The sequence below is a fragment of the Megascapheus bottae genome, chromosome 7 (assembly GCF_031878675.1).
Source record: "Megascapheus bottae isolate mThoBot1 chromosome 7, mThoBot2.hap1, whole genome shotgun sequence".
In the NCBI taxonomy this organism is placed as follows: Eukaryota; Metazoa; Chordata; class Mammalia; order Rodentia; family Geomyidae; genus Megascapheus; species Megascapheus bottae.
Window position 1 is genome coordinate 553,668 of NC_143515.1, and position 24,089 is coordinate 577,756.

General features: G+C 43.8%; 1 protein-coding gene across 1 annotated transcript in view; it reads right to left on the bottom strand.

The window, feature by feature from the left end:
• Sh3rf3 (SH3 domain containing ring finger 3) overlaps nt 1–24,089 on the bottom strand; it is a 158,040-nt gene that overhangs the window by 58,263 nt on the left and 75,688 nt on the right. Inside the window, exon 5 of the mRNA XM_090336260.1 lies at nt 13,760–14,119. Within this exon, the coding sequence (XP_090192386.1) occupies nt 13,760–14,119 (360 nt within the window). The remainder of the gene's footprint in view (nt 1–13,759; nt 14,120–24,089) is intronic.

A 24,089-nucleotide genomic window follows, 5' to 3' on the forward strand; every position in this document is an offset into this window, starting at 1 on the left:
CATGCATAATTTTCTTCATTGTCTTTGTCTTCATCTTCATCTTCATTTTCACTTGTGCTTGTCCTAGGGCTTGAAACTCAGGGCCTGGGTGCTGTCCCTGAGTTTTTATGCTCAAGTCTAGGGCTCTACCACTTGACCCACTTCAGATTTTTGGTGATTAATTAGAGATAAAAGACTCATAGACTTTCCTGTCCAGGATGGCTTTGAGCCATGATCCTCAGATCCTCAACTTCCTGAGTAGGTAGGATTATAAGCATGAGCCATTGGTGCCTTGACAATTTTATCATTCTTTAATATTAATATTCAAAGTTTACATCATTTGCATATTAAGTAAAATCTTTTTGTAATATTTTGTAATTGTAGGATTAAATTATTTGAAGTCTGCTTTGAAAGCAAGCTGTGGTTGGTGGCTACTTCTTGCCTCCCTGATTTCACATGTGCCATCTTTAGGGGTGCTGAGAGGTGGGAACAGAGGTGACCCAGCAGTCTCAGCAGGGGGCTAGAATGCCTGTGGTCCATTAGGCATCTCTGTTTGCAGCAGTTCATAAAGGTTATTGGCAACAGACACAGAGGCAGTGTGTGTGTGTGTGTGTGTGTGTGTGTGTGTGTGTGTGTGTGTGTGTGTATGTGTGTGTGTAAATTCGCTCTAAGTCACAGCTTGTGCAATGAAACTCTCTCCAGACAACCAAGCAGCCAATTCTATCACCTGTACACAAAGCACCAGCTAATGCAAAGCTGGGAGTGTACAGAACCACGTGGAGTCTGCCCTGGCTGGTGACAGCTACCTCCCAATGTCTCCAATAGCCTTGGACCATTCAAGCCAAAATTCAACAGGAAGAATAAGGTGTTTGGCACAGGACAGACAGGAATGATGACTTTCCATCTACTGGGCAGAAAGGCACAGTGGACTCTGTCAGCATGTGTCATATGCAGTGGCGGCATTAAGGCTCAGCACCTTGCTTTTTCTGTGAACAGAATGCTCACAATTTCTCAGAAGGTTAAATATCCCACAGGAATGGTATGAGCAGCCTCAGGAGGAGACTAATCAGGGCACCAAGGCACTCAGTGGTAGGAGTTATAGGAGTTATCCCAGTTATGGGATACGGTACTTGCTAGCCAGTCACCAAGTGTTTCTGAAGACAGCTTAAGAGAGGGATGCAGCTCAAGAGATAGCTTTGTGGGAAACATGGATATCAGCTGGAACTGGATACATTAGAAGTCACAAAGCTATCTGGGCACCTGCGACTCACACCTCTAACCCTAGCTACCCATGAAGTAGAGATCCCAGGTCAAAGCCAGCCCAGGGTGAAAAGCCCCTGAGCCTCGTATTTCTAATTAACCACTGAAAAAACGGGAGGCGGAGCTGTGGCTCAAGTTAATAAGTGCCAACATGGAGTATTAAAAAAAAAAAAACTAAAGCAAAGTGCCTAGACCCTGGGTACAAGCCTCAGTACTGATACATTTTTTTTTTTTTTACAAAGCTAAAAGGTGAGATTTTATGGCCATCCACTGCTTAAAACTGAAACATAAGTGTAGAAACAGGTCATGCTGTGTCAGGTGCTCTCCCAAGCTGATGCTAATCTTGCCTTAGGTCAGCCTGGCCCTGCTGTGTAGTGGGCAGTGCTGTGGACCTCTGGAAGGTGGCAGACACACCATGGTGGACTCTGCCTTCAGGGATTGCCACTAACAGGATGACAGAATGATGGTAGGCTGGTAGTGGCTTCCGGATGCACACAGAGTCCTGTCTCCTCTGAATCATCTGCATCTTCAAGAGCCGCAATGGCAGGCAGGAGCAACATTGTCAGGGGCAGGGATGAGTGCTGGGGCCTGCTGGGGAGCTTCCATCTTTCTGCACAGAGAATGACTGCTGAGATGGCAGGAGCGGCAAAGGCTACCAAGAAAGCTGCCACTGTTAACCTCTGGCAGGAATTGTAGGACCAGAGGTGTCTTTCCTTAGAGAACTCCTTCAAAACCTCTAAGCACAGAGAACTGCATGGGATTCCAAGATACCATCATTCATTTAAGCCTACTGTATACAGAATCATGCCCTCTGATCTGTCGAACAATTCAGTCTTCTGAGCTGTTTGCCATGAGTGTCTCTTAAGTAGAGAAGTAAGAGGGTTAGTAACTAATGTGAAACCTTCAAGGCATGCCCTTGTCGTTCAGATCTCACAGTGCTACAGGGGGCTTCCTGAACCCCCTTCTCAAATCTGGCTCCCTGCTAACAGCATGTGGCCTCTCTGATTTAAGTGTTTTTGTTTTTGTTTTAATTATTATCATTTTTAAGATAATTTTCTTCCTTTTAATTTTTTATCTTTTTAAAAATTTTATTGTTGGGGTAATGTGCAGAGGAGTTACAGTTACATTCATCAGGAAATGAATGCATTACTTCTTGAACTTCTCATTCTCACTTCCTGGTTTCCTCCTCCCACCCCCTTCCAATCATCTTGTTTTCCCCCCTTCCCTTTCCTAGTTCAAATAAACATATATACAATGCCCCAGGTTACAAAGTCTGATACAGTAAGCACATGAGAATAACCATAAGGGGAAAAAAAGAGAAAAGAATTAACTGCACGTAGTATATTGAGAACAATCACAAGAATAATCCTCTTATTTCCATATCCTAGAGTTCCTTTCATAGTCTCATCCTATATGACCATATGTATGCACATAGCTTTTGAGCTATTGTAATTCTCTACTAGGAGAGTCCTAGATGTGTACTAATTGTTACAAATGAGTTCTTCCTTTAAAAAAAAGTAGTTGTATGAAGGCACTGCCATTACACAAAGCAGTTTATGAATACAATATATTTCAATTAATGTCAGCCCATCCCTAGCCATCCCTTCCCGCACTCTTCTTAATTTTGTAGAGTATCTTTGGATTGACTGTATTCTCCCTCTCTTCTCCTCCTTATTGGTTTACCCCTTTCCCACTGACCCTCACCCTGACTGCTTTCCAGTAGCCGCTTCTTGGTGTTGGTTTCACTGAATTTTGACTTTGCCTTTTTAAAGAACTGCAGAGCTGGGGCCAGGAGTGTAGCCTAGTGGTAGAGTGCTTGCCTAGCTTGCACAAAGCCCTTTTGATTTCTTGGTATTACATACACAGAAAAAGCCAGAAATGGTGATGTGGCTCAAGTGGAGAGTGGTAGCCTTGAGAAAGCCCAAGGACAGTGCCCAGGCCTGAGTTCAGCCATAGTACTGGCAAATAACAAAAAATAAAAAGACGCTCAGATCTCTCCTTTGGGTCTATCATATTTGGTTAATACATTTGTATATACTTGCATAGCACTTGCTTTAACTTTTAAGTTTTAAGCTAAATCTAGCTTCCATATATAAGGGAAAACATACATCTTTTGTCTGTCTGAGCCACATTTTACTTCACTTAATGTAATTTTCTCCAGGTGTTTATTTCTTTATGAATGGTACAATATCTTTATAATGGATGAGTTATATATATTATATATATATAATATATATATTGTAGCTGGGCTGATTTCATACCTTGGCCATGGTAACAATGCTGCAATAAACAAGGTTATGCTGGTGATTTTTACTGTATCTTGGCTTGTAATATTTTGGTTAAATGCCCAGCAATGGAATTGCTGGATTGTCCACGTTTAGTTTTTTGACAAACCTCAAAAAATTCCTTCCAGAATGGTTGAACACGTTATATAGGCTATGTCCTTTGCCACGAGGAAACATTTTAGTTTGATGTAGTCCCATTTATCAAGTCTTTCTATGATTTGCTGGGGTTTGTTTTTGCATCTTTATTCACAAAGTTCTAGCAATGTCCAAGTGCCCCAATGTTTCTCTACTCTTCCTTATAATAATTTCATGGTTTCAGATCTTTAACCCATTTTGAATTGATGCTGGCGCAAGGTGATATATAAACATCTAGCTACCCAGTTTTTCCAGTACCATTGTTAAAGAGATTATCTTTCTTTCTTCCAGACTATCAAATATGTTGTTAGAGAGAGTGTAAACTTGTTCAACCACTCTGGGAAGCAGTATAGTAGTTCCTCAAAAAAATTAAATATAGACTTACCCTATGATTCAGCAAGTCTACTCCTGGGAAATTAACTAAAAAATTACAAACCAGTCTAGGATATGTAAACAAGAGTTTTAGCTTGAGTGATTGTTGTTCTTAATGTATTATGTTATTTCTTTTCTTTGTTGCCCTTTGGCTAATCTCATATTGTTACTGTATCTGATACTTTGTTATCTGGTGTATTGTATATACATTTATTTGTTTGTTTGAAAAAGGAAAGGGAAGGGAAAAAACAAGATGATGGGGGGTGGGGGGAGGGTAATGGAGACAAAATCTTAAGAAGGGGTATCAATGTGTGAGAAATAATGTACCAACTACCTGATGAATGTAACTGTAAACCTTCTATACATTACCTTGATAATAAAAAATTAATGAAAAAAATTACAAACCAAGATACAGTAAAGCCACCAATACAACCATGATTACTGCAGCATTATTCACTATAGCCAAGGATTGGAATTAGCCCAGATGCCCTTCAGTGGATGAATGGATCAAGAAAATGTGGTATATATACACCATAGAATTTTACTCATCCATTAGAAAGAAAAAATATTGTACTGTTTGTAAAGAAATGGGAAGACAGAAAAAATAGGTTAAGTCAGGCCCTGAGAAACAAAAGATTTATGTTATTCATGTTTTCTCTTATATGTGGAAGCTAGATTTAGCTTACAAATTCATAAGTAAATATGTTGGGCGATATGAAAGTGTATATAAATGTGTTAACTGGATTTAAGTTCTCTGTATATTCTGGATATTAGGCCACTGATGTAGAACTGGCAAAAATCTTCTTCCATTCTGTAGGCTGTCTTTTTAACTTGTTGGCTAATTTTTATTTTTTTATTTTTTGTGCTAGTCATGGGGCCTGAACTCAGGGCCTGGGCGTTGTTGCTGTATTGAGCCACATCTCTACATCTCATTTTTTTCCTGGTTATTTGGAGATGAGAATCTCACAGACTTTCCTGCTCTGGCTTGTGCTGAACTGTAATCCTTCTATCTCAGACTCCAGAGTAGCTAGATTACAGAAGGAAGCCACTGGTGCATGGCTATTTAAGCTTTTTTTTTTCTTAACATTATTGTAATGTATAAAGGGGTTACAGTTATATTCACCAGATAGTAGGTGCATTACTTCTTACACATTGATGGCCCTTCTCATCATCTTGCTTTTCCCCCTTTCCTTTCCTATTTCAAATAAACAAACACATATACAATATGCCCCATTGAATTTACATGCTTCCGTACCGTTAGAGGTTAGTGAAGACTTGGTGGATGTGAGTCCAACAATGATTTAAAAAATAAGAGAAAGCTTATTTTGTTATAATAAAAGCAAGTAGGGAACACAGTCCTGGGACAGTGGTATGTCCTATGTTGTTTCCAAGATCACCTGCTAGAATTCATTGCTTTGACTTCAGGCCTGTTTATCACAGAGCTGTGTTCCTGACCCCTTCATAAAAGGCTTTTTTTTTTGCCAGACCTGGGCTTGAGCTCAGGGCCTGAGCACTGTCCTTCGACTTTCTCAAGGCTAGAGCTCTACCACTTGAGTCTAAGCACCATTTCTGACTTTTTTCTATGTATGTGGTACCGAGCAATTGAATCTGGGTCTTCGTGAATGCTAGGCAAGCACTCTACCACTAGGCCAAACTCCAGGCCTCCAAAGGACTTTTGATTATAATAAAGTAGATCTATATTGTCTATATTGTGTTTTCCTCTGCTTTGTTTTGTATGTCTGTCTTGGGCTTGAATTCAGGGCATAAGTTCTGTTTTTGAGTTTTTCTGCTAAAAGCTAGCACTCTATTACCTGTGTACTTTCTAGCTTTTTGGTGGTTAAATAAAAAACTCACAAACTTTCCTGTTTTTGAACATGAACCTCAGACCTGAGCCTCCTGAGTAGCTAGGGTTATAAGTATAAGTCACTGCCATCATATTCTTTTTAATGACCCCATAGGGAATATATATCAGGATTCTTCCCAGGAAGGCAAGCATACATCCTGGAGCACTGGCCAGCCATATCAGCTTTCTAGTGACTTCACTCTGAGAGTGAATATGCAATCTCTTGAAGACTAATATTTAAATATTCTTCCTACGAGCATCTCAAATGAACCTGGAACGCGTAGGATCAGCAAGGGTGCTCTCATTAGATAGAAACTGCTACAGTGCCAGCAATAAAGGGAAGTGTGTCAAGGAGCCCACTCATGACACAGGGATCTTCCTGCGCCAAAGAGCCTCTGGTGGGTCAGGAGTCAGAACTCACCTAGCCCATGAAATGCTTGAAGCCAGGCAAGTCACTGCCTCCCACAGTTCCTTGCGCTTGCTAGGAATGAGACTTGTACGGATGATGGAGCTGCTGGTCAACAGAAACGGAGCCATCACTAGTGACAGTGACCTGCTTGTGAAATCCCAGGCTGCTCCAGTTGGAAGTTGCCATTAGCCTTGAAGTTATAAACAAGACTTCCTCAATTTTAAATATCAGGTTACTACTAACACTAGAGGCTCCCTATGGCAGTTTACAAGCATATTATTTTCCTGTTTGTATTAATAAGAGGGAAAAGGGGGGTTGTGGATGACAGGCAAGCATGGGGTTCCCACCTGCTTTCTGTGATACTGTGGTGTAGATGAAGACTGAAAAGAAACACCTTCTCATTAGAACTACCTTCTCGTGTGTGTGTGTGTGTGTGTGTGTGTGTGTGTGTGTGTGTGTGTGTGTATTAAGACTGAATTTAGTGCCTAGGCACTGTCCTTAGTTTTTTTACATACAACTAGTGCTCTACCACTTGAACCATATCTCTAATTCTTCTCTACTTCTGGGTTTTTGGTGGTGAATTGGAGATAAGAATCTCACAAACTTCCCTGTCTAGGTTAGCTCTGAACCACAATTCTCAGATTGTTACCTCCCAAGTAACCAGGATTACCAGCGTGAGCCACTGGTGTCCAGCTTCCTCATTTTAATTTTTAAGGTGAGTCCAGAGCACACTACCCAAGGGGTAATAAAATAATATTATTTATTTATCTCTCACCACCACCCCAGTGCACAGAGTATAGCTTGTACAAGATACACCAGACCACTGTGAGCTTGCTTCCCAAAGAAACCTAGAACAAAACATTGTGGACTGATTCTTCTGTCTAGTTTTGTTAAAAAAAAAAAGGAAAACATTTATGCAGTTGTAAGCCCAGGGGAAGGCAAAGGCCCAGGAACCTGACTGAACAAGAGGTCTGTCTGGAAGCTGTCTGGGCCTTTTGCCCTCTTAACTTCCACTGTTTGCTTACCACTTATGATGGAGGCCAATTCTTGCCCTGCTGCCCACTGGCTATCTCTTCCTTCCAGGCACTCTACATTTGTTTAGAGAAGATATTGCCTACTCAAATAGCTGAGCTCCTGACAGGATCGTCTAGGTCAGGGACCAACAAAGTGACTTCATGTGTCTTGGCCCCTGCTTCTGCCTAAGGGAATCCTGTGTCCCTAGAGACTGGGATTCATGAGGAGCATCTCTTTGTATCCACCACAAGATGGGAGATTTCAAATGGGAATCACCAAAGGACTGAGGTAGCCAGCAGCCTGCTTGGCATCCTAATGTGTATGCCCACTCTGAGTCCTGAATTGCTCACTCCTGTAAAGGGGACACCAAAGACACCCCTGACATGTCTCCTCTTTATATGTCAGGGAACAGCCCCACAGAATAGGCAGAAAACTGCCAGTATGGTTCTTGGCTTAGAGCAGCCGAGGAAATACTAATATTTTCTTCTATGGATTAGAAGCTTAGTATTTGACCAAACCAGGACACCAAGACACAGACAGCCACCTTGAACTTTGTCCTCATCTTCAATCATAGCCAGTTAAGTCAGAGAAGCACCATTACTTAAAGGTTTGCAAAAAGAAGTTCTTGGGCCAGATCTACATCTACATTGCTTGTATTCACCCTCTGGCTCACTCCATACTTTTTGTTTCTTCTTGCTTGTATAGGCACATAATTAAATTCATAACTTTCTAAAAATACTAAAAATAAAGCTCCAGCACTCAGCCATGCAGCCAGCTCATTCCAGTGGTAGACCCGGGAGGCTGTAAAGCTGATAAGCAGCTGACGGTGAAGCAGCCTTGAAATGCCAGGCCTAGGGCAACCAAACCTGTCAGAATCTTCAGCTCTTGCCCAGAACTGCCTGCATGGAGTAGGACATCCATCCTGTGTCAGAGATAAGACCTAGACAACAATGGAACTGCACCTGCAGACAACTGGCAGGTGGTAATGCATTTTAAATATGCCCAGGAGTTACTGGGTGGAGTTCTTCTAATTTCTGTCTCAGATGGAGACACTCAAGACATAGTCACTTGACATTTTCTTGCTGAATTTGAAACACTTCTCCTTCCACTGATTTTAAAGGGTATCTTTCTCATCAAGGGGTATTTGGGGCTGATTTGTAAGCTTTTGGGCTCTCTATAGCAGAGAAGTGGATGGAGCCTGGCTGAATGGGACCTGTCAAGGCCTGACCAACATGAGGCCTCAGTCCTCCAGAATCAGCACTCACACGCGAGTACCACTGTCATCTGGTCAACACAGGCCTCGGTTTTACAAGTGTCAGCTCCTCCTTCATGCTATCTTCTGCAGGCAGCAGTACCTTCAGAAGCTTCCCAGTCTCTGCATTCAGTGTAAAGACTTACAAATAAGACAGAAGACTTGGGGAGATGGTGCTCTGAGACTGGGCTACCAGTACCCTGGCTTTGTTCCAGGCACAGATAGCCTCAGCATCCCCAATTCCTCCAAGTAGGGCAGGGCCATGAAATTGGCTTAGCTAATGAAATATCAACAGAAGTGACAAATGTCCCTCCACCCAGAAGCCTCGAGGCTACTGACTTAGATCTCAGTCCTCTTATACCTCCCATGTAGACGTGCACTACTATATCTAGCTTGTTTGTTGAGATGGAGGGTGGGGTGGGGTGGCTCACTAAATTTTTGTCCTAGCTGTCCTCAACCTGAAATTCTCCCTGTCTCAAACTCTTTAGTATCTGGGATAATGGGTGTGGGCCATGGTAGCTGGCCACCAATGTCTTGATTGCAGCGAGCAGTCATGTCAAGGGACTGGCCTATCACATCTAGGTATAAGTGAGCTGACTCTGTGGGGTTCAAACAGTGACAAAAAACACCAACAATGTGTTTCTTAGGAAATACTTGTCATTAATCAAGGCATAATAGCAGCCAGTTCCCAGTGTGACCTAATGACTTTGGTCAGTGAACATTTGCAGTTTTAATGTTGCAGTTGTCCCAATAGATTCTCTTTTTTTCTCCTTTCTTTTTACATCCCTTCTTTTTCAATAGACAATTGACATGTGTGTACTCTTCTGTTATTCTAGCCCACGGGCCTCTCCAGAGAACAGGGAGCACAAACCCTCCAGGGGCTGAATGGACATTGGCTGGCTCCCTCACTACTTTACCTCTGCATAGTCATTACACTGATTCACAGTTGGTGGGGAGTTGGGGGTGATGGGAGCCATCTTTTCAGGAAAGATTATGAAACATTTCAGGCACCCAAGCTTGAGCTCAGGGCCTGGGCACTGTCCTTGGACTTTCTCAAGGCTAGAGCTCTACCACTTGAGCCTCAGCACCACTTCCGGCTCTTTTCTATGTAGGTGGTACCGAGGAATCGAACCTGGGTCTTCAAGCATGCTAGGCAAGCACTCTATCACTAGGCCAAACTCCCTGCCAGCACCACACTTTTATATGCAAAACACACTTTATCTTACAGTCACTGACATAAGGTCATATGGCTCAAATAAGAAAAAAGCTCATGTGTGTGAGCCCTACCTATAGGTCAGATACAGAACTGAAAGGTGAATGGTACCCTGGTCTCATCTTTGAGGATCCTGAGGTCCAGGGAGCTGTATGTAATAGGTCACATTCCAGGACAGAAAGTTGGGCAGGCATGGTGATAGTGGACTAAATAATCTGGCTGGTAGAAGGGTGACAGGAGCCACAGAAAGCCACAGAGCAGAACTTATAATTTCAGATGGCCACTAAGAGTGAGCAGGGATTTTGCACATGCCTATCTGTTACATGGTGGGCAGAACCAATACAAGGGACAGAATGAGAAGGGATAAGGGTTTATAGGAAGGTGTTGGTTTCTGAGGGTGTAATAAAAGGTGAAGGACCCGGACAGTTGGTCTATGGAAAAGGAACACAGGACTATAACATACACAGACAACCCAGGGCTGAGTCGGAAGCCTCCTTCTCCAAAGCCACAGGCATACTCAGAGAAAATGGAAGATGATTGATTGGTCTTCCGGCAGGGAGACTGGGAGTCTGAGTCTAGGCTTAGAAAACTGAAAACGATGGTGTTATACTTACAAGTCCGGCCAGAATAAAGAAGGGGCTATAGGTTTGAGAGAAGAGGAATGGAAGTGATTACTCTCTCTGGGGACAGAACCCAGTGTACAGTTGACAGACAGGATGGACAGACTCAGAGGATGCTGAGCAAGCCCAGCGTCCTGGTGGAAAAGAGATAGCAGAAGGTCTCAACACTATTACCCTTTATTCACTAACACCTTCAGAACCCCTAGGCCCAGTCCACCTAACCAGAAAGGGAATTGAACAGAGCCTGCATAGTAGTCCCAAGAAGGAGCCACAATTGTTCTTCCACTTAACTCATAAAGAAACCCAGGCTTCAGAAGAGGAAGCCAGGCACTTTGTAGGTCTGAGAGGCAGACTGTCTTGTTTCTGGAGGCAAGCCCTCAACCTGAAACTTGACAGGCTCAGAAGGACTCCATGAGGTTCTGGCTTTCTCAGCTTCTGCATCTCTCAGATGGAAAGAATTAAATGGATCACCTCACTACATATCCATCCGTGCGAGCCAACCAGCTGAAGAAGGAGAGAAGGGATAAGAAACGAGACAGAGGAGGTAAGGTCACAGAGGAGGTGTGCATACTGGAAGAGCAGACATGGCTCTGGCTGGCCACTCAGAGGCATCAGCAGCTCAACAGCTCTGCATCCTGAGCCTTCAAATTTCAGGAGTCTCACATTACTGTCTGAGAAAAAGGAAAACTTCTGGGCTTTAGTCCTTTGTATGGAAACCCTGCCTTCTCCCTCTTCCTTTCCATTTTAAGGAAACACAAAAGAGAGGGGGAAGCAGGTCAGTTACACTGGAAAGCCAGCTGACAGCCCTCATCCTTATCTCTGCCCCCCCCCCCGCCCAGCCTAGGTATCAGTCACCATTGATGTTTTCTGTTGTTCGTGGGTTTGGTTTGCATTTCCTTCATCTCCCACCACAGGATTTTAGAATCAAGCCAATTAAATGGCACCACAGTGGCTCATATTTTGGCAGCCCTTTCTGATTCATGGCTGTCTTCACACACAGCTTCCTCTAACTATACTATGTCCTACAAGGCCCCCATCAGAGCTCATTTTACCGATGAGCCTCTGCTGAAACCAAGCCTGGCTGAAAGCCAGAATTCAGCACGGTGCCCAACAAGTAGCTCCTTTTCTGCTGCAGCTGGCTGAGTTTCCAGGACAGACAGCCTGTGCGGACCTTCCTAAAGAATGCAGCACAGTGCTCAGTGAGCACTGATAATGGAATTCTGAGCTGTAACTCCCCATCCTAGGATGTTTCTGGAGTGGTGAGGGGAATCCATGCAGCACAGTGGTTCCGGTATCTGGCTAACCTTGATGAGCAAGGGTCAATCTTCACTCTGTGGGGACTTCCTGACAAAACATAGGTGCCCAACAAAGCAATGAGGATCAGAAGGCAGTAAGAAACAAGGGCAGATTCTGAAGATCGGTCTCTGAGCACAGTCAGACTACAGCAGCACCCTGTGGCCCGCAGACTCACTCTCAGCTCACTTACATGCAGTGTTCTTTCTGTTTGGACAGGAAAACAGGCTATTTGATTGCAAGCCTGATGTAGTGACGCAAAAATGCCTACAGCCTAGCCATGACTCACTTCAAGTTGAACAGCTGGGAAATGGATCACTAACAGCAAACAAATTCTTATGGAATGAGGTAGTTGCACAACTGAGAAAAGCAAATTCACTTCATTCCTGCCTCTTGGGCTCTCTAGAGGAGACACCAGGAAAAAAAGGAAGGGGTAGGTGCAGGGCAGTATAAAGGGAAGGACAAGACACCAGCTACAGAGCCCATATATACCAAATCCATGTTTTGGGGCATGAGGAAAAATGCCAGAGATGTTCTGCTCCTGGGAATACAGCATGGTCATGCTAATGTCCATAGCCCTTCTGAGCTCCATTTTCACAACTCTCAGGGAGCTCTGGGGGAGGGTAAGACTTGGAAACAATACTCACAAGCTACAGGACTAGGAGGGCAGGTTTGCTATGATGGCCCTAGGTCCATCTTTAATTGGATCAGGAATAAGATCTCCCTTCCCAGCTGCTTTCTCCCATCCTCCAGGTGATGGGGATTCCAGATTTCAGTGAGGGAGGACATAGTCCTTCCAAGAGAAAAGAGATTAAAGACAAACACAAGTAATTATCTACTAAAACCTGGTCCAGTAGCTATTTTATTTTTTAAACAAGATATTTAAATTTATCTATTTTAAATTTTAAACAGATACTTAAATTTATCTGAATTCATGGTAATGTCCTAAAATGCTCCCTTTCTAGCTCATTGCTTATTCGTGTTTCCCCAGTGGACAAAAGGCCAGTGCCCTGGCTATGAGGCATATCCAAGACAGTCAGAGGTGACCCTGGAGGGAAATGGGAGTGAGGCTGCTGGGGAAGCTCAGGTGAGAGGGTGCAGAGCAGGCAGAAGCGGGGACCCCACATGCCACCTAGATAAGACTGGGTTGGAGAAGAGAAGGCCACATCACCTTCTCTTCTGTCTCAAGCATAGAAAGACAACTATCCAGGTATGTGGCTGCAGGGCTATCCCTGACAGTCGTTGAGAGAATCTCTCTCTCCTTCCTGGCTTTGGTGTCTGCATTGTGGCAGATTTACTAAATAATTACTTTATTTGTTTTGTTTTATTTTAATTATTGTATTTTATTGTCAGGGTGATGTATAGAGGGGTTACAGTGATATTCGTCAGGTAATGCAATTATTTCTTGAGCATTGATATCCCTTCCTATATTTTTCTCCCAATTCCCCTCACCCCAACACTCCCAATTATTTTGTCTTCCCCCTCCCTTCCCTATTTCAAATAAACAAATAAACTTATATACAATAGAGCAAGTATCAAAGTTAGATAAAGTAACAACATGAGATAAACCATAAGGAGAAAAAGAAACAGAGAAAGAGAAAAGAAGTCACTTCATATAGTACATTGAAGTCTTGCTTTTGTTACTTAAATCTACTAGAAGAGTATTAGAAATAGAGTAAACATCATATCCAGAAACAGAAGTCATCTGTGGAAATATATTAGAAATAAAACTACTAAACCATGTAAGTAACTGAGACTTTGGCTCCATCCTTTTTCTCATGGAGACTCATGGAAAGCTCTAAATACTTTAGCTAAATCAAAGCTTCCCAGGACTCAGTCACACACAGGAAATGCCATTGAAACAAGAAGAACTTTCCCTTAAGTACATGGCTGCTATTCCAATGCCATGTCCTGGGGTTACAGATAACCCCCCCCACACACACACACACACATTCAAAAGGCTCCAAAGGGTACGCAACATCTACAGTTAGGAGAAAACCTCTAAGCCCCAACCTAGGCTGTTGGGCACCCCACAGACCCACCCCTCCCCGTCACAGCACTAGCCCTGAGCTACAGAACATTACCTGAGTGGGCACAGTACAGGACAGATGAACCAGCTCCCCAATCCTGGCAGCTGCACGTGGGTCGCTGGAGCTGATGAGCACTGGAGCACTAATTTCCATGGAATGCCGGTGGCTGGAAGCCTGTGAGGATTTGTGGGTCACACTGAGCGCGGTGAAGGAGTGGCGTTTCTTGGCATTCTTCTTGCTGTCCACGCGCCGCTGGAAGGCACTGACTGCCCCTGAGCTACCTAGAGTATGGCCTGGAGCCATGCTGGCCACCCCACCGGAGTCAGAGGACAAGGGAGTGTCACAGCCAGATGCAGCTGTGGCGGCCAGACACGGCTTGTCCATCTCAATGAGTTGCTTGGCAGAGTCGTTGAGCTAGACAAAAAAAGGGGAGAGAAGGGGGGCTTCGTTTAAAAACTCGCAAGCCATGCCATGTTCACTCTGACACTCTGCCTTGCTTCTGCTTACAACGTGACAATGAGTTCAAGTTCAAATCCAGTCAGATCATTTCTCTCGGCTACTTGCACTGTGTTGTACAGGAGAAAACAGGTCAGGGGTAGTGGTGTCACCTGGGTTTTCCTGAGAGCCCTGTCAGAGACTGGTGAGACGGAAGGAGCTTGCTGTGACCAGCCACCTCCTCCTCCCCAGCTTTCCCAGTGGCTTGCCATTTTCAGACGTAACATGGAGCAGCAATGCAGAGAACAAGGGACCAGAGGCCAGAGTGAGCTTTAGCTAGACACGGCCAGCTCTGCCTTTCCCAGGACCGGCTCCTACTTGCCCTGCACATGACCCTGCACCTGCTGACCACTGGGAGAACTCAGATGCATTTCATTTTGGTAGGCAGGAGTCTGCTCTGGTTAGCATGAACCATGGAAGATGACAGGAGCAGTGATCCGTTAGCTCCAATTATTCAGCAAGGACTCTGCTCATGACCCTTTCTTGTGTCTCCCACCTGACCTTTTTTTTTAAAAAAAGGCATAATTTTCCCTTGACAACATTCTGATCATGGTAGCACATATCTAGAAGGTCAATTGAGACAAATGAATAAACCTGAAATAAACTGGGAATGAAAGCTCTCTGCGTGGTATCCATGCATAGCCTTGAGGCTTGTCTGTGAGCCAGGCAGCCCTGATAGGTACCAGCTAAGGATAACAAGTCTGTTAGGACTCTAGTGAGGTTTCCCCAACTCTTCCACTTGAAGGAGGCTTTCATTCAAGACATTCTTCTTTTGCTGTATTTGGCTCAATTTAAGCTGATATCTAGAGGGGGAATTTTCAGTGATTTAACAGAATAAAGGAGAGAAAAGTATTTATTTTGGGTACAGGGAAGCCAGGAGGTAAACGTGATGTTAGAATCAGCTTGGGGATATTGCCACTAGACAGGTTAAGCAAATGCCGCCAGGCTAGGTAAATGCCTGTAAGATCTACACTTTCTCTTTCATCTTTGCAGAAGTATCAGAAGAGGCTGAGTAAATGCCAGCTGGCTTTTTTGGTGAGCCAACCTTGGAAGAGTACAGCATGAAATGTGAAGGAGCTGTCCAACGACGTCTCTGGGTTCTCTCCTCACCAAATAGAAACAGTAAGAATGTTTAGAGTGCTGGTGGGGCTTGCACACCTCTAGCCAAGACAGCAAGTTTGGTGTCTGAACAATCCCTCCCAGGGCATCACAAGTCCACAGTCTCCAGGCACAGTGAGGACACTGAAGAAGCAGCTGAGCAATGATATAAAGTATTCTAGTCAAACAGCTTTCCAGGAAGAGAGGGGGCAGCTGGAGGCCTAATGAAACCCAGTAGGACTCTCAAGGATGCCTGAGATCTGGAAGGAAAGAAGGAAGGGTGATAGATAGGTCAAAGAAATTCACCAGCAAAGGAAAGACTGAACAGGAAATGGAGGCCATGTTGACCTAGTAGTGGACCTGCAAGTTAACTAGGCAGGAGATAAGCGCCTTCCTCAGGCCAGCCGGGCACGGTCAAATCTAGCACACTATGTATGTGTCACCTTCATCTGTGCTGAGCCTTTGAATGGCTTGTGTGTAAGTGGGCCTGACCCACTCATAGCGTGTGTACTTCTCCCAATGGGAGCAGTCTGACATAGGGCCTCATCCGGGAAATCTCTCCATGGTAAAGGAGATGGCATAAAGGAAAGGGCTGGTTTCTCCTGGCTGGCCCTGCTAGGGGCTGCAACTGGCAATACCTTGATGAGTTAAAACTATGCTGCACCTCTCCATGAAGAGAAGGCAATGTCTCCTCGAGGTCCTTGTCTGTAGGCAGGATGGAGAATATACCTATAGCCTTTCTGGACATCTTGTGTGTTTGCATGGGCCAGACAAAAGGGCATGAAAACATACTCTAGGTTTAAAAATCATGTGATCTTAATCCAGGATTACCCTGGCTATTTTGTTCGGTTTGGGGCTTTATTCTGTGATTTCTCAAGAGTGTTACTCAAAAAAATAACCCAGTGTCTGTTCCTTCCGGCAGCCTTTGTGGGTCCTCTGAATTTCTGGGTGGGGAACGTCCTTCTGGGCCACAGCCCTTTCAGCAGGGTTCAAAGGAAGACAGTAAAGCAGGAAGCCATCCATTCACTGATCTCAGGGCATGGCTAACATATCTCCATGAGTTCTCCACTGTCACTATGGAGAAATGGTTACAGCAGTAATTCCCTTCCTCCCCAGGGAACACACCTGGAGTATCTCAGTTAGCTCCTCTATGGTTAAGATGCTATTAGAGACTCAATTTTTCCAAACCAAGAGATCCAGATCCCAGGGTGGGGTATGAAGTCCAGGAAACATGGGTCCAATGGGAATGACAGCATGGAATGACAGCCCTCTACGGTCGGCAATAATACCACTTCGGTAGTGTCACGTGTCACTTCAAAAATACCTGCCTCACAGGTATTTTGCCTGAGGGCAATATGCCTTCCTCAGCCTGCCTTAACAATTCAGGATCTGGGGCTTCCAGAACCGAGTGCAAATACATTTTCACTGGAGATGGTTTTAGCCAGTTGTGGCTACACATACCTGCAATCCTAGATACTTGGGAGGCTGAGATCAGGAGAATCACAGTTTGAGGCTAGCCTGGGCAGAAAGTTGGTGAGAGGCATCACTGTCACCCATCAAAAGGGCACAGGGGTGCATGCTTCACATCCTGGCTATGTGGGAAGCATAAACAAGAAGACTACAAACCAGATAGGGCTGCGGAAAAAAATAATGAACGCAAAAAGATTCGAGGAGTGGCTGCAGTGACAGAGTACCTGCCTTGCCAAGTGCAAAACCCTGAGTTAAACTCCCAGCACTATACTGCCTGGGTGTGGGGAACTATTCAGGAGGATGCACCTAGGCTGAGTGTAAATAGTACATCATTTTATAGGAGGGGCTTAAACACCTTGTCCGAGGATTTTAATATCCACAGGATACCATAGGCGGCATAGAACCAGTTATAACTATCAAGACGAAGGAAGGACTACATTCATCCAAACTGCTTTCCTGGATATTTGCAGTTGGGTCCTAAGTCTAATCCTGGCACCACTGAGACTGACCTGAGATCATGGAGATGTTCAAAGGTCGATCACACGTAGAGGAGCAGTTGCACTAAATGAGAACCTTTCTAGCCTCACCTGGGTGTAGGCACTAAGATGCATCAGTGAACCAACAGCTCCAAGCTAGTTCCTGTGCTTCTGTGCTCCAAAGTACCTGGGATCCTTTTGCACATGCCAACTCTGGCTCAGTAGTTCTGGGATGCGGCCCAATTCCTGGTTTTCTACAGGTGGATAGGAGACAGCATCCAGGCTATCCTTGGCAGCCCTCATTCAATGGCAATCTTCCACAAGACTGCTTCTGCCCTCACCACGCCCCCACAGGACTGAAGGCAGCAGCGTGTTCTGAGAGGCCTCCTGCTAGCACGAGCTTGTGATGAAGAATGGCTTTTACCTGCCTGAAACTTTCATCAGCAGAAATCTCAGTCGCTTCTTGCCTCACTGAAAAGGCAGGTAAAGACGGCCAGGCTGCATTCTGATTCGGGTTTCTTTGTAGTAAAACATGTCATTCTTTCCATGACTAAGGTACCAGTAGAGGTGTGAAGATCCCCTCCCAATGCTGGCTCCTTTCGGCCTCATTATCCCTAAAGGTTATCTACAGATATACTTAGAGCCATAAAATGGAAAGGCTACAAAAATAGGGGGTCTTAAATGTGGATAGAGCATGTCACAATCAAGTGGTAATTCTTGAGATCAACTCCATTCCCACATCTGCTCATTTGACTCTTCTACCAACCATGGCAGGCACTGAACAGGTAAGTATATTGAGGTTCAGAGAAGTTAAGTGACTTGTTTGAAATATACTGCAAACAAGTGTCACAACCACTACTGCCACATCTCCTGAGATCCATTCATTACTGCAGAACTCAGGAATGCTTTTTTGACTTGGCTAAATCATGGGAATACATTCAGGCCTCAACACTTGGGAGAGCTTGGGTTCATTTTTGAGAGTGAAATGTGGGGCCTTAAATATTCTTTCCTGTTGTTATTGAGACTAACACAAATACTGAAGTTGGAAAATTTTTCATACTATGAAGACAAACTACAGTTATGGATGGGAGGGCATTTTTGTTCCCTTCCCTTTATTTCAAAGACCTGGTAACAATGCCAAACTTATTGGCTGAACATGTTTGAACACTAGGCACTTGCAATTTTATCTGATTACACTTTGATGTGAATTCTGGGATACTGGCGCACACCAGATATCAGTTTTTCAGATGAGGGAAGCATAGCCAGTGAAGTCTATGTAAACAATCAAAATTTATAAAGAACGACATCGCCCCATTTGTTAGGAAATGGAAAGACTTAGAAAAAATCCTATTAAGTGAAGTAAGCCAGACTCAAAGGAACATAGGCTCAATGGTTTCCCTCATTTGTCATAATCAGCAGAAACCTTGGGCTCTCCTAGCAGAGATTTGCAATAGAGCAAAACGTTGATACAAAAGGCCATATAGTAGGACGCTAAATGACAGGACCTCTAGGATATAGAAACAAAAGCCATATAATGAATGATTGTTGTCCTCAAGGTACTATGTTATCTCTCATCTCTTTTGCTGTCCCTTGGCTATCTCATATTGTTACAGTATCTCACTTTGTTACCTGATATATTGGATTTATTTGTATTTGGTTATTTGAAATTGGATAGGGAACGGGGGAAAACAAGATGGGGGGGGGGGAATGGGGACCAAGACATGAGAAAGGGCATCAATGTATGTGAATTAAAGCACCTTCTATCTGGTGAATGTAATGTAACCCTTCTATTAATTATAATAAAAATATATGAAAAAAATAAAAATTAAAAAAAATCTCTCAACTCTGAAACACTTCAAGATACCATATTTTGGGAACAAGGCCATTCTTTTATTCATACACCAGCCACCCCTCTACACCTGTCACAGGGCAGGTCTGCCCTGGAAGAAAGCTCTGTCCTTGATTAGGACTTGCACAGTGGTAAGTTACACCATGAGTGAAGAGTGTGACAAAGACAAGCTGAGGGGCAATCACGCCATTCAAGTTTGGCAGGAACTTGGGTTATCTGGCTGGCCATGGCCCATGAGCATGAGGCAGCAGCATTTGCCCATGCTACCTCCCTGTCCTGGTGTGCTGAAGTACACAGGCCAGGCAACTGTCATACTGACAGAGTAGGCTGGCAAGCCAAAGTGATTGTGCAGATGACCAATGTTTAAAACAAGGCAGATTCAGCAATGAAGCAAATATAGCTATAGACTTAGATAGCAAGAATGGCTACCATGCTGCAGGTGTAAAAGCAGACTACAGATATGTTTTTTCTCCCTTTGTTCATCATGGGGGCTTGAATTCTGGGCCTAGACACTGTCCCTGAACTCTCTGGCTCAAAGGTAAGCACTCTACCACTTCAGCCACAGCACTACTCAGATAAGGTTTTTAGGGGAGAGAAAATGACTGAAAGCTCTGAAAAGGGGGAGAATGGTTTCATTTTAAATTTCAGCTATTAAACTGGATGTAGTGTTGGTCCTGGGGGATGAAGGTGGCCCCACGAGTGCCAGACTGTGCTGTTTCACCATTCTCTGGAACTGTGGGGAAACAGAGCTTGCCTCACCTATCTCCAGGTGACAGGTGCTCCCAGGTAGATGGATGAGCCATACCTCACTACGGAACATTTTGTCGAATCGGACTGCTCACACTTGAGTTTCACAGACTAGAGCACACCCTATCCTTCATTCCTGAGAACAAGAGGGTGGCTCCTTGCTGTGCAAGGAGCACTGCAAACTCTAGGCCAAGTCCCCCAAGACAGGAAAGCCCAGGAAATGACTGATACCCACAGAACTCCCTTCCTGTCAGCCCTGAACACAAAGGTCTGATGGAGTACCCTTCAGCTGTTCAGGAAATCTTTACTCAGCCTCAGACCTCCCTGCAGCCTTCTCCTCCAATGGAGGAATGAAGCTTGGTCTTCCATGAGTTCAGCTTCTTGCTGCTTCCTGTGGGATGTTTCTTTCCTATCTAGTACCCACCCTCAGCTCAGGATCAAGGCCCGAGGCAAGGAGGGATCTAGGACTCAAACCATGAAATCAGAAATTTCCTTCATTTGCTGGGAGTGCAAATCTGAACTGAGTATCAGAAGCAGCAAAAGGGGCTGATTCATACCCTTGTGGACCTGTGAGCAGAGGGACCCTTTGGGGGAGGTTCCAGATTAGTTTGACGACCCTGTGGCACTCTTACCTAAATGGGAACTTTTCAGAAGAGAGGCAATGGAAGTTTCTCGGCAAGAAGTATGCAAAGGGCACAACTTTTCCCTCATTTACTCCCCACAACACTGAGAAAAGTCTCTTGCTGGGCAGTGAGTCTCAGACTGCTCCAGTGGAGGAGGAATTGCAGGTCTTTCCAAGGAGTTAGCTAAGCCAGGATGCTCTGATTCTGGGTGATGCACTCTCCACTATGAGGGAGCTGTGTGCATGTACTGTCCATTTAAAACCACGTGGTCTCAGGAAGCCGTGTCATCGGCCTCTTCTGCCTTAGAAATTATAAATTACAGGAAGCTGAGGAAGTACAAGGAGAGTTGAAGCTGCTACACAATTCCAGCAGATGGTAGTTTCACTGCCAGCTGCACAGCCTGGGATTAAACACTCCTGGGCCTATGTCTCTAGGCAGTACATAGTGTACCAATGTACTGTTCACATTATAGATATGTGACACATTTTTGTTTGATTTAGTATAATATATGGAGAGATGATGCATACACAACACATATGTGGTATGTGATGCATGCTTAATACACAAAATAGGCCTTAAAACAAGCTATTCTTTAAATAAGTTGAAAAGAAATTTTGACATTTTTTTCCCTTACCCACAGAACAATGTGTTTATTAGGTCCTGACCAGCAGTTCTAAAAAATAAAATGGAATAAGAGAAAAAAATGCACTTTTCACTGAAAGTGACAATACGGAAAGACCTAAAGCCATTGGTTGTTGTGAGGAGTGCTGAGAGCCATTTGCTCCATCTGCACATGGTATGGCATCGGAGATGCAGCCAGCATCAGGGCCTTATCCCGCAGAGTTGGCGGTTGAGAGGTCTCATGGAGGGAGGAACATATGACATGCTTTGTGATCACAAGATCAAGCACCTAGGAAGGGGATGGACCATTTGCTCCTATTCAGTGGAGTGGCCTGTGTTCTAGATGCAGCACCTCTGGGCCAAGAAGCTCACTCCCAACCTCTGTGGACAGCACCTCAGGCCTGTGTTGTTACGAGGCCAAGGGACAGTGACTGCTTGGACTGTTTTACAGATCACTAGGCACAAGTGCATTGCTGGATTGTGCTGCTGTGGTAGTTCTGGCATTCTAACTAGGTTCTTCATCATTTCTTCATTTAAATGATCTGCCTGGAGGTCCATCCCCATTTCAGCGCAGCTTCTATGTCAATAAGACAAAGACATGAGCATTAGACTTCTAAGAGCTACAACCCACTCCATCCCCTCTCATTCATCTCATTTTATACATAATTAAAGAACTTCATGCTGGTGCATAATCTGTGCTCAATAAATACCTACGTATGAAGACAACTGGCATCTGTGTGTGTCTGCAGTAAAAGCAGTGGTAATAGCTGTTGAGTGGGTTCTAAGTACTACGCTCAGTACTTCTACACCTTTCCTGAGACTGCAACTCTCTCCCACTTTATGAATGCAGCAGCTACTCACTGAGTACCAACTGTCAGGTAACAGGTAACAAATGAACCTTTCCACTGAAAGAGACTTACTGAAAATGTATGGAATGATTACGTGGGAATCTTAAGACTATTCATGAGGTTCAGTTTACACCTACAATCCTAGCTACTCAGGAGGCCAAGCACTGAGAATTGGGGTTTGAAGCCAACTAGGGCAGGAAAGCCTATAAGACTCTTATTATCAATTAGAAAAAAAAGCCAGAAGTATAGCTGGGGCTTAAGTGACAGAGCATTAGTCCTGAGCAAAAAAAGCTTAGGGAGTGTCCAGGCCCTGAGTTCAAGCCAAAGATTGGCACAAATAAAAAGGATATTCATGATGTAACAAAAATAACAACTCATAAAGGAAAGAATATTCATAATGTAACCAACTCATTAAGGAAAACTGAAAGACAGTTCAAGAAAGACTAGGTGACAGAGAAAACAACCTCTTTCAAGAGTTATGAAAAGAAACCAAAAGTAAGTTATTTCCAGGCAGTGCAGATGTACCACAGGAACAGTATAGGATGCACATGAGTGTGTGTGCACATACATGTGCAAGGGGTTTATATTCCAACAGGTTCCAAGAGGCCTGATGAGAAGTTAGGATGGACATAGAGCCTTTGCTGACTTCTTGTACAGGGACTAAAGAGTTCCTTGAAAGTTGGAGAAGATTTTCCCCCCTTCCCTATCCAATTTCAAATAACCAAATACAAATATATCCAATATATCAGATAACAAAGTGAGATACTGTAACAATATGAGATAACCAAGGGACAGCAAAAGAGATGAGAGATAACATAGTACATTAAGGACAACCATCATTCATTATATGGCTTTTGTTTCAATATCCTGGAGGTCCTTTCAATTAGCTTCATACTATATGGCCTTATGTATCAAGGTTTTGCTCTATTGCAAATCTCTGCTAGTAGAGCCCAAGGTTTCTACTGATTATGATGAATGAGGGAAACCATTGAGCCTAAGTTCCTTTGAGTCTGGCTTACTTCACTTAATAGGATTTTTTCTAAGTCTTTCCATTTCCTAAGAAATGGGGCGATGTCGTTTTTTCTGACAGCAGCATAGAACTGAGGGGAGGGTAATGGGGACCAAGACATGTGAAAGGGTATCAATATATGTGAATGAATGCACCTTCTATCTGGCAAATATCATGTAACCCTTTTATTAATTACAATAAAAAATAAAAAATAAATAAATAAAATAAAATATGGAAAAAAAGAATTCAAGGTATATTTAACAAAATTCAAAAAAGTAAGGGAAGGGTGGGGTGGGGAGTGGATGAGAATTTTGATAGAGGTGATACTAATCAAGACATATGGCATTCATACACTGCTCTGTTAAAGGCCAACTTGTTTGTACTACTTAAAGATAATTAATAAAAAATAATGCATTTATAAAAAAAAGGTTGGAGAAGAAAGATTTGGAAATCCTCAAGGAATCCTGATTCCCTGTGGCAGCAGTGAAATAAGATAGGAATGAAGGATCCGGGTAGATTGGCCAGTGGAAAGAGAATCCCCATAGACCATCTGAAACTGGGGCTTCAGAAAGGGGACAGGATCTCATTACAAAACACACATATATAACACTTTCTGTGCATGAGAGACTTTGCTGGGCACAACTACAACAGTGGAAGGAAACAAACCAAGTGAAACCAGTCCGATAAGAAGCAAATGGGAATTTCACTTTGTGATGTATATTGGCTAGTGGGAAGTAAACGAGAGGAAAGAATGAGGGGAGTGTGTGCCAGAAAGGGAAAGTTTTAGATTAAATAGGAAGCCAAAGGGGCACCAGCATTGAGAGTATGAGGTAATGGGAATAGGATGCATAAAGGCCCTGTGGCAGCATTGCTGTTAGAACATTTGAAGAAGACAGAAGAGTATCATGATCTCAAATGAGGTCAGGGTTATGAAGCAGAGCTTTGGGAAGGTCATGACAGAATCCCCCAAAACATACTGAAAAGAGGCTGGTAGGGATGAGGCATTCTAAAGCTACTGTAGTAATGACATGGGATATTCAGAATTTCATGAGAAAGGCAAGATCAAAATGCTGATACACACAAACCCACTTTGTCCCAAATATATGTAAATTTATACATAGAAAAGAATAAAAGAAATAGAACAATAT